At 37.1% G+C, this 11,926-nt stretch overlaps 1 protein-coding gene across 1 annotated transcript; it reads right to left on the minus strand.

The window, feature by feature from the left end:
- Positions 1-3,527: 3,527 nt before the first annotated feature.
- LOC107571298 (adhesion G-protein coupled receptor F1-like) lies at positions 3,528-4,579 on the minus strand. Its single transcript, XM_016257615.1, has 2 exons — positions 3,743-4,579; positions 3,528-3,575 (listed from the first exon to the last, which is right to left on the minus strand). The coding sequence occupies exons 1-2, from the start codon at positions 4,511-4,513 to the stop codon at positions 3,528-3,530; spliced, it is 819 nt and encodes a 272-aa protein (XP_016113101.1). The 5' UTR covers positions 4,514-4,579.
- Between the last annotated feature and the right edge of the window lie 7,347 nt (positions 4,580-11,926).

An 11,926-nucleotide genomic window follows, 5' to 3' on the forward strand; every position in this document is an offset into this window, starting at 1 on the left:
CATATAAATATAGTAAACAATAGGATAAAAACGACAGATTATTTCCATGTTTTTGCCACAAAATTAAGTTTTATGTACGGAAAGCACATACTCTATTTCTCTTGCTCTCTTTCCCTCACAGACGCACACACGGGAACATACGCGCTAATGTTGTTAGCGCTACTCTGACGATTTAATTTGTAAAATAGTTTAGCAACTTAAAAGCTACATGACATTTCTCACAAGCGAGGTAACAGCGGGGCTGTTCTTGAAGAAAATTTACTTAATGTTTTATTGTTAGTAATGTTAGAGATGCTGCTGCCGATCACTGCTGAGAGATGCACAGACTCAGGTAATTCACACATACTTAATCTCTCTCTCTCTCTCTCTGTCTAATACCTTCATTAATAACTGCATTAGCCTGCTATCAACGGCTCAAACCTCTGTTACTAGGTCTAAAATGAAGGTTTGGAATTTGCAAAGGAGGTGTTGGATGAGATGCATATGTGTTTGCAGTACACAAGCCACGGTTAAGACAGCTGACTCCACTGTGATGTGTCTCTCTCTCTCTCGCTCTCTCTCGCTCGCTCACTCGCGCACACACACACACACACACACGCTGCGCAAAACTCCACATTTGAACAGTCAATAGCAAATACTTAAACTAGTAACAAAACAGTAGCTGATTCAGAAGCGCCAGATTGTCATAGCAAAGTCAGAATTACCTCCTCTCCTAGGTTCACGAAACGGTCGTCCATAAAATGCATTGCTGTTCTGTTGTAAGTAATCTTAAAGATTCCTAAATGCATCTACTTTCGGAAGGCCAAATAAAGTGCTTTTGCTTTCGCCTAGAAACACACAGCGTCTCCCTGACATGCTGCTTCAACACTAACTGCGGTTACTGAAACCATGCCTTCTTTCTTTGCGTGAACATTTGGGCGGCATTATGCAACTATTTCCACATAGTGAGGTAGATATGTGGGGGCGTGTTAGAATGAGCCGTTTTAGGGGGGCGTGGCAGAGTCTTAACTTTGATAAAGAATATCTCTTTGGTTTTGAGACTTTTAGTCTTTGCAACTTCAGGGATCTTATCTATACACAATCAGCTTGTAACACTTCAAAGAGAAAGGAAAACTTGACATTGCATCATATGACCCCTTTAAACGAACAGCAGAATAACAGCTCATACTTAAAATGTCTGATATAAAACAAAAGTGAACTTTACAAAACAAAGGAAATTTACTCTTTGGTTAGTATGACCCAATTTTTAAAGTATAGATGAAAGTCCATACCCCAGTGACTGCATTCATAGTATGTTACATAATAAAGTGTAAAATCATATTGTAACCTTATTTTTAAATGAATTATCTCAGAACACAGAAACAATCCCTCTACAAAATAGTAACAGAAATTTTATTTTAATCATTCATAATGGCATATGAGCTGTTGGAGCTGTCTGAAGATGTTACGGAAATGTTGTCTTCAGAGACATCTGCAAATAGTAAGATGCATGTTATTCACTGAACTGTCTATTGTCTCAATTGATTTAGCAGACCTTTATCAAATGAGAAATATAACTCATTAATAATCACTACATTCATCATATATATATATATATATATACACACACACATACAGGTGCATCTCAATAAATTAGAATCTCGTGGAAAAGTTCATTTATTTCAGTAATTCAACTCAAATTGTGAAACTTGTGTATTAAATAAATTCAATGCACACAGACTGAAGTAGTTTAAGTCTTTGGTTCTTCTAATTGTGATGATTTTGGCTCACATTTGTAGGATCTATGTCTCACAACGGACCCACCTACATGATGGAGACACACATCAAACCCTCACATTCCATTGAGACAAATCGAAGAACTCCTATCCAACAGATGCAGTCGTAAAACTCATGCAGGGTCAGTGAAGGTGAAGCATTTCCTGGACTGTTTGGCTATCTCTCAAGATACGCTAAAAAAGACAGTACTTTCACAGTGCTTAAAAGCGTTTTTCGGGCTTTCAAGGACCAGATAGGGATACCCCTGACCATTTGACACATAAATTGCTAAAATGTTTGTGGCTTACCCTCCTTGTGAAGGGTGTCAATGATTGTCTTCTGGACAACTGTTAGATCAGCATTATTAGTCTTCCCCATGATTGTGTAGCCTAGTGAACCAAACTGAGAGACCATTTTGAAGGCTCAGGTGTTTTGAGTTGATTAGCTGATTGGCATGTCACCATATTCTAATTTGTTGAGATAGTGAATTGGTGGGTTTTTGTTAAATGTGAGCCAAAATCATCACAATTAAAAGAACCAAAGACTTAAACTACTTCAGTCTGTGTGCATTGAATTTATTTCACAATTTGAGTTGAATTACTGAAGTAAATGAACTTTTCCACGACATTCTAATTTATTGAGATACACACAATAATAAATGTTAGTTTCTAATTATGTGTCATCAACTTACTCCTCCGCCGCATCCTTTGCAAGAAAGTTTGTCCAGATGTGGATGATGATCCTGCTGTAGTGCTCTGAAAGGAGATATCAGTTGAAATAAATCAGATAGAGTAAACAATGTAAAAAATTATATTTAGACCTTTGGGGAACCCAAAATGGTTAATCTATGGAATATCTGTGAAACCTCTTTTTGGAGCTTGATCAGTGTGTCCCAAATTGTGTACTTATGCACTATTCTATTAGAATTACTACGTTTTGTAGTATAAATAGTTCTAGTAGTGTATTCACACTATATAGTATAGTGTGTCATTTGGGACGCAGTTTACATTTTTCTGCAGTTCACACTGTAATGTCTGCTTATTACACAGAAAACTTGATTCTGGTTTAGTGCACCATCCAGCTGTCAGATTTTTTTTCTAATATTTGGTGTCATAATATTTGTTGTCATAATTAGGTAATTAAACCCTGTTTTGTATGTTACAATGGACTTTTCTTAATAAAAGCTTTAATACAAAGGTAATCAAATTAATATTTCATTTTCACATACTTGGTGGGCAGCTGTGTAATATGCAGGATAAAAACAGTCTAAATATCAAAAACAGTGTGATGCTATGATGTTATAGTGTATAATTTAAGGAAATGTAATAATGGAAGATCTTTAGGTTAACATTAGAACGTTAAGCAGCTTTAAGTGTCTTAAGCTCTTTACAAAGCAACAGTAAACTCATACCTTGATGTCTAAAAGCGTTCCAAACACCAAAACAAAGAATCCATATTAAAGGAAGTGTTACAAATACATGAAATTCATTAAACAAAAAAAAATAATAAAAAACAATAAAAAAAAATTAAGTGTAGCAGTACAGTAGACTGTATAGATATAAAATTGCATAAAATGTAATCTTACTATAAAATTAATAATACGGGGACAAAAAGTAGTACCTGCAGTGAATTGAGGAGTGCAAACACCACATGAATACCAAAGTCCCTTGACAACATGGTTCCAACTCCAAATCCCCATGTTAGACCAAAGAGAGGAGTCAAAATGGCCACACATCTGGCAATGACCACCAGGGCATGTTTCAACAGTAAACTCATACCTTGATGTCTAAAAGCGTTCCAAACACCAAAACAAAGAATCCATATTAAAGGAAGTGTTACAAATACATGAAATTCATTAAACAAAAAAAAATAATAAAAAACAATAAAAAAAAATTAAGTGTAGCAGTACAGTAGACTGTATAGATATAAAATTGCATAAAATGTAATCTTACTATAAAATTAATAATATGGGGACAAAAAGTAGTACCTGCAGTGAATTGAGGAGTGCAAACACCACATGAATACCAAAGTCCCTTGACAACATGGTTCCAACTCCAAATCCCCATGTTAGACCAAAGAGAGGAGTCAAAATGGCCACACATCTGGCAATGACCACCAGGGCATGTTTCTCATCTGGTTGAGTTGCAGCACCAACTCCTCTCCTCAACATCTTGTACAGAACCACAATCAAAACCACAAGGTTTATGGCTACAATAGTGAGAGCTGGAACCACAAATGCCAGCAGGGCCTTTGATTCATGCCAGTTCAGCCAGCATGCATTTCTTTTGGAAATATAATTTTGAGGTCCAGCTGTTGATGCAACAGTAATGACCGCTATGAGCAAAGGTGCACCATAACCGACTATAAAGGCAATGACCATCATTTTGGCCCTTGACATTTGAGACAAGTCCATGGCTGTACGGAAAAAGAGCAACAGCGCTGAAATTAACAACCAGAAGAAAAGAGCCAGGTAAAAAAAGGGCATGAAGAAAACCACTAGACTGCAGCGCCCCACAGAGTTTGGTTGTTCCTGTTCAGCGACTGCCGCTCCAATAATAAAACAGATGTTTGCGATCAGCAGGGACACGGCAATGTTGACTATGGAGACATGTCGCATGTAGGATGTGTCATTTCTTCTTACTGACTTCCATACGATAGTCTCAATGATCAGGCATATAATCAAACTGGCCATTGAAATAGACAAGCCAATGTAATTTATATAAGATGAGGCTGTGTACAAAATGTAAAACGGTGACATTGATTGAAAAAGAAGTTGTGTGGTTGCATTCACACATAATTTTATTCCTTGAGTGCTTTACTTCACATCCAGTGGAATCCCATGTGTTGAGACTAAAGTTCCAAAAGACACACTCAGGATATCCCAAAGACTGAATGTCAAACGTAAAATAAATGTTGTTAAGCATTTCATTAACCTTAACAACAACCACATCTCCAATGATGCGCGCATCTGATCTCCTTCTGTCATTAGTACCTTGAGAAAGTAGGACTTTGTTAAAAGTTGAGAAGATTATGATGGTTATGGTAGTCTCTTGAGGAACATGTGGTATCACAATCTCTGTAGCTGAGTTTGGCAGTCTTGATATTGTACTGAATGAGTTATTAATTGTAGTTCTTATCAACTGAATATATTTTTCATAAATCTCAAACTCATCTGTGAGACGGTCACTTATATCCTCAATAGCGCTCAGAAGTTTAATGCTGGTGTTTTTTGTGTTGTTGCCTTTGTTCAGTTTGTTCCATGTATCACTGACACTAAATGATACAATAATGTCCAAAGTTGCTAGAAAATTGTTTAATATGATGAGATTTATCCCACAGAATGTAGAATATAATATCATGAAAAAAAGTACACTGAATCAATGCTCATGGTAGCTTCAGATTTGAGGTACACACTTGGAAGCAGATTATAATATGCTTGTCTCTCTCTTGTTTATCACTTGCACTTACATATATCTGAATGTACCATCCAGCTGGTCCTGAAAATACTTTTTGGACCATATTAAAGTAAGATTACAAACAGACGTATTGCTTAGGGCCACCCATATCGTAAACAAACCCCTATAGGCTATAAAGGCTAATATGGTAATTTCCATTTAGAACATACATCATTGAGCACAATCATAATGTCACTCAACCAGTTAAGATAGGGTGAACCTCTGATTACTGTAGTGAAACTCTAGCTAAGTGTACATGGAACATTCAATTCAACACAAGTGCAACATGTCTACACATCACATTGTATATAAAAGCTTGAATGTGAATATACATACCTCCATCGCTTGCTTATTGATGAAAATTGATTGTGACAAATCAGCAATGTTAAAGAGTATATCAACAATTGCTTGAATAGTAGCAGCAGACTGGCTTACAATAATTTCATGCTGTGCTGTGGCAGAACTGAGGTCAGCTATAAACACTGGAATCTCCTCCACAAGCAAGGACTAAATTGCAAAGTGCAAAAATGCAAATACTATAAACATTTAACATGGCTAGATCATTGTAGATACAGTGGTGTGAAAAAGTTTTTGCCCCCTTCCTGTTTTTTTAATTGTTTGCATATTTGTCACACTTAAAAGATCATCAAACAAATTTTTATATTACACAAAGATAACCTGAGTAAATACAAACTGCAGTTTTGAAATTATGATTTCATTTATTAAGGGGAAAAAGCTGTCCAAACCTGCCTGGCACTATGTGAAAAAGTAATTGCCCCCTAAATCTAATAACTGGTTGTGCCACCCTTTGCAGCAACAACTGCAATCAAGCGTTTGTGATAAATGGCAATGAGTCTTTCACAGGAATTTTGGCCCACTCTTCTTTGCAGAATTGTTTTCATTCAGCCACATTGGAGGGTTTTTGAGCATGAATGGACTGTTTAAGGTCATGCCACAGCATCTCAATCGGTTCTCATCTGTTCTTGAATTTCTTTAGATCGCGGCATGATGTGTTGCTCTTTAAGCATGCTTCACTTTGTCAGACAGGTTCTATTTAAGTGATTTCTTGATTCAACAGGTCTGGCAGTAATCAGGCCTGCATGTGGCTAGTGAAATTTAACTCAGCTTTCTAAAATAATGTGGTTAATCACAGTTCTTTCATGATTTAAGAGGAGGGGCAATTAATTTTTCACGTAGGGCCAGGTAGGTTTGGACAGCTTTTTTCCCTTAATAAATGAAATTATCATTTAAAAACTGCATTTTGTATTTACTTGCATTATCTTTGCGTAATATTAAAATTGGTTTGATGATCTGAATCTTTTCATTTTTATCTTAATCTTTTATTGACAAATATGCAAAAAATTTAAAAAACAAGAAGGGGGCAAAAACCTTTTCACACCACTGTATATACATGATAAATAGATTACTGTAAGTTCGTTTTTAAGACTGTCGATAACTCCAAGTACACAGTTGTCCTCTACTGGTTTCCAAAAACCTGATTCACATTTGTAAGTTATGGTGCCTTTCATGTCTTTTCCACAGACTCCTGTCTTCAGTTCATCTGTTTTTCCAACTCCAAGTTTTTCATTTTGACAGTCATAATCTAGAGTGGAAGAGTACTTAATTCAGTCAGAAGGAAACAGACTCAATTGAACAATTTCTATCAGAATATAAATGTCACACTCTGTAAATGTTGGAACTTGCAAAGTATCCCTGAAGGGACTGTGCACTCAATGCAGAAGCCTCAGAAATAACTAGGGTCAAATAACTAAATAAAAGGACCAAAAAAAGACCAAAACAGTCAAAACCAACAGAATTGAATGTCAGAAGATCAGGTGTGATGCAATCCAAAGAAAAGTTTGCCATTTTATGCTAAACGACAAAACTTTGATATACAGTATATATATATATATGTATATGACACAGTGATGTTCATATGATTCTTCTGAGCTCAAGTTCAAGTTTAAAGTCTTTACACCATGTCTACACTGGATACGAGGGGCATGGCTCGACAAAATACAATAAAACCCATTATAATCAGTGATGCTGTCTATATTGGATGCGGCGCAGCACGACACAACAAATCCCCGACAGTATTATATAGTAGTGCAGTTGTACAGTGTAGTATGTAAATATGTAAATTCTGTGCAAGTCGCATGTATGCATAAATAACTCCAATTTGGAATTGGGTATGGTGAAGAGTCCGTATTGAAATACTGTGCTACCATACCACACTGGGATACAGCTGGTTAAAGGGTTACGGTGCTGCTGAAGCAGGAGCCGGTGTTCTGACGTATAACCTGGATGCTCTGTGCCTTGTTTGCAAGCAGAGGAATGCACACGCACTCTCGTGAACACACGGAAAAACAAGGTTCAGTGTATCCGGGTTCTACGTCGGAACGGCGACTCCTGCGCTTTACATTTGCGGTACTCGTATATTATGTGATGTGTTGCAGGTCTTGCCACATCTGCCTAGCATCAGCAGTAGAGTAAAAACTGTCAATTTTCTCTCTGTACTGTCTTTTAGCCTCCTTGATGGTGTCAAAGCTGATGGTACCAGCAACATTGTAATGTCAAAAGATGGCAAACTTTCATTTGGATTGCATCATGCTTTCTTTGCCGTTCACCATTCACCATTCAATTTGATATATTTATTAAAATCTATTTAATTGATTTGAAACATTCAGCCACCACCAGCAGAGGCAATGGTAACCAAAGCATATCTCATCATTAAAACAAATGTAAATACATTGACATGTACATAATTAAATAAATGCAAAAAAATGTCTATAAACCCATTCAATCTTATTTCCATAACAATAACAATTCATATCACTTTTCAAATTACACTGTTCAAAACCAAATTTTTTTACTGTTTAGTAAAATTACCATAACACATTAATTAGATTGCTAAAATCATATCTAATTGAAACAGCTGATGCTGAAAAAATGAGAAACTGAAGGCTCACTTTCTGGGCTTGTCCTAACTGACGCTGCTATAGCTGTATCTGTAATTCTGTAGTTGTGGCAGATCCTTGAGACGACATGTAAAGATTTCCTCTATACAATTTTCCTTTGGATAGATTAATGTGATACTGTCAGATCCTGATCGGGGAAAAACAACCATCAATAAGCCATCAAAAGCCATAATTTTGCCTTCATAATTTGAAAATAAAAAATAAATAATGATGCTATATATATATATATATATACACACAGTATATAATAAAAATGTACCAACAATTTATATATACAACCTGAAATTAGTACCGTTCCACCTATGACCCACTCAATAAGGTAGCTAACATCAATGGAACATTTCAGTTGGAAACTGCTGCCATCACATGGAAAAACACAATATTTATCACCCACAATAATACTGGGGCATTGTTTAATAACAATGTTTTGCCACTGAATGTATGGTATTGTATTCCTTTGTATGATGCATGAATATTGACCTGCATGTGGGAGGATAGACATCAATAAAAAGAATGCATATTATTTTATAAGAAACCCAATGCTTTCATTTTAAGAAAGTAAAACAAAACGTATTAGTATTCTTATCATCATTTATTATGTAATGTAAGCAATACTTCTGTAAATCTTAATAACGTTAACATACATTAAGTGTAGCTTAATTTGTATTGGTTTCTTGGTTAAAGGTGCAGTGTATAAGGCCCCGTCCACATGAACGCAGTTATTTTCAAAACCGCAGCTTTTTCTACGCAGTTTGGCCGTTCATCCACACGCAAATGCAGCACCAGGTCACTGAAACCAAACATTTTTGAAAACTCCTGCCAAAAGGTGTAGATTTTCAAAAACTTGGCTTGTGAAGTCGGAGCATGCGCTGTTATCTCCGCCTACTGGAAACATTTTCAGGCTTCTGATTGGCCAACATGGCTTTATGGTTGAGATTATAATCACCACCTGTTGGCTTGGCATGCTCTTGACAGTGCTTCATGGCATGCGTTTACGTTTTCATGTAGACAGATTTTTTATTTTTTTTTTAAACGGAAGGAGGAAAAAACTCCATTTATAGAAATACCCGCGTACGTGTGGACATGGCCTAAATTTTAGCAGCATCTAGCGGCGAGGTTGCGAATTGCACAGAGATACAGTGGCCGACACAGGACAAAGATGTCGTCGTCTGAGACAGTAGAGATAGCCAGTGGTAAATTAAGAAATTATATTTACTTCGTTTTTCAGTAAACCGATATGTAGATAGAAATGGCTCATTCTAAGGTAATAAAAACATAACGGTTCATTATGTAAGGTCTTTATACACCTCTGAAAACATAGTTGTGTATATTATATTGCAGTTCTGTCAAAAGATCCTCCTAAATATTACACATTGCACCTTCAATGTTGATATGGCTGTATCATCTACTTTATACTGTATATGATATAATCTAGTACAATCATATGCTATATGTCAGTATGCTAATATGCTCAAACATTTAAAATGATATTATGGAGCCATTTTACTGCAGTCTGCTTTGAAAAACTGGACAGGAGCTATCAGGCACTAGTAAAATATCATAGACAATACAAAAATAAATCTCGTCACTCACCACTGTCACTAGCGTTTTTTACAGTGAGAGTTCTTTTGTCATTTGAAAGTAAATATCTTGTGTTGTCTAGTGCAGGATCTTTGTGATCCACTGTCCATTTTATTTGTCCCTTTGCAAAGTCTGGCTGTATACAGTTCAGGTCCACCTTTTGCAGAGGATATAACGGATCTGTTGTGAAGACTGTTTGATCTGTAAACAAGACCCATACAGCTCATATCACCCAACAATGAACAAAAACATAAATATGATGGAGCACTCATAGTGTAGTCTGCTATAACACTCCCAGGTCTGTGGAGCAGAACACAAAACACACCAATGTGAAGACATGTATTAACATTGTAATTGTTTGAAAAGGTAAAACTAAATGGAAAAGTTGTGGGAAAAAAAATAAATAAAAGTAAATCATACCTGAAGCTGAAGTATTACTGGACTTCATTATAGGTTGGTTAGAACTTCTTTACTAGGTGCTCAACATAGTTCAACTACACAGACACTTCCGGTACCCCCTGTACGTATTGCGTAACCCCACATACTACGTATCACAACATCCCCCCTGTTTAACATAAGAGTGTAAACATCTCAGACAACCAAAGTTGTGGGAAAAAAAATAAATAAAAGTAAATCATACCTGAAGCTGAAGTATTACTGGACTTCATTATAGGTTGGTTAGAACTTCTTTACTAGGTGCTCAACATAGTTCAACTACACAGACACTTCCGGTACACCCTGTACGTATTGCGTAACCCCACATACTACGTATCACAACAGAAGCCAGTGACCCTCTGCCCAAACTCGGTCCTGGAGGCCCGGTGTCCTGCAGAGTTTAGCTCCAACTTGCCTCAACACACCTGCCTTCAAGTTTCTAGTATGCCTAGTAAGAGCTTGATTAGCTGGATCAGGTGTGTTTAATTGGGGCTGCAGCTACACTCTGTAGGACACCGGCCTTCCAGGACCGAGTTTGGGCACCCCTGGATTAGACCATCAGAGCCATGTGAACTCCCGTGTTAGGCTGTAACGCTGTTTTTTTTTTTTTTTTATTATTATAATTTTGTCATGTTAGTTTGTGGTACGTCAGACGCGGGTAGACGGATTAGCCATTGAGCTGCATGAGGGCATACTGAAGACTAGGGTTGAGTTTATTTAGTTGATTTCCTAGTCTATAATACAACAGATTAAATACAACACAGCAATAATATACACAATGGCCTGAAGAAAATGGGTGTTCATTCAAAGAAGGTTTTCCTATGAATTAATTAGTAGAAAAGTCCATTTCTCCTGTGCATTTGTGTCCCTTTGTTTCTGGAGAATGCAGCTAAGTAGTCGGCTCGCATTCCACAAGGTTGTAAATGTATCGGGTTACCATGAAACCAGGGTCTTGTTCTGGCGTCCTGGGGTGTTACAAAGTATTTGTGAAATCTAGCTAACAAAATATATATTGTGTGTTGGAGTGGTCCAGACGCTACATTAGGTACGGGACAGCTCTTAATTTCTTCTGGCATTATAGTGCTGTCTATTTGGCTTTGGTCCGTTTACGTCATCTGCCTCTGGTCTGTGCATTTAAGGGGACTTGGTAAGTGAGAACGGCAATTTCATTTAAGCTTTGAGAAAAGCAATGAAATGAGTATAGTGAAGTTTAGAGAAAATAGATAAGTTACAGGATTTTTTGGCTGCTCCTACTGTAGAGAAATTGAATGGACTTACAAAAGATCAATTGAGTAAAGTAGTTGAGCATTTTAATTTTGAGGTAGCGGGAAATCAAACTCTGTTATCTTGTAAAAGAGAAATTAGTAGAGAGAATGATTTTAACTGTAGATACACAATCTGAAGAAACGTTGTCACCAGAAGGTACTTAAACTCCACTTGTTATGACAGGAGTACAGAGCGGGTTAACCTTTGGGCAACAGCTAGAAAGCTTAAATCTGCAGAGTAAGGAGCGAGAATTCGATGGACAGCTTGAATTAGAAAAAATGCAGGTTCAAGAATGAGCGTGTACGGCAATTTGAGAAGTTTAAGTGTGAGGAGCGGGCACTTGAGGGTGCTCTGGAATGTGCTTACGAGGAGCCGACACTGGAGCGAGCTCTGGGGCTGGAGCCGACACTGGGAAGAACTGGGGGGCTGGAGCCGACACTGGGAAGAACTGGGGAT

Source organism: Sinocyclocheilus grahami, unplaced genomic scaffold, assembly GCF_001515645.1.
Source record: "Sinocyclocheilus grahami isolate Dianchi unplaced genomic scaffold, SAMN03320097.WGS_v1.1 scaffold1578.1, whole genome shotgun sequence".
NCBI lineage: Eukaryota > Metazoa > Chordata > Actinopteri > Cypriniformes > Cyprinidae > Sinocyclocheilus > Sinocyclocheilus grahami.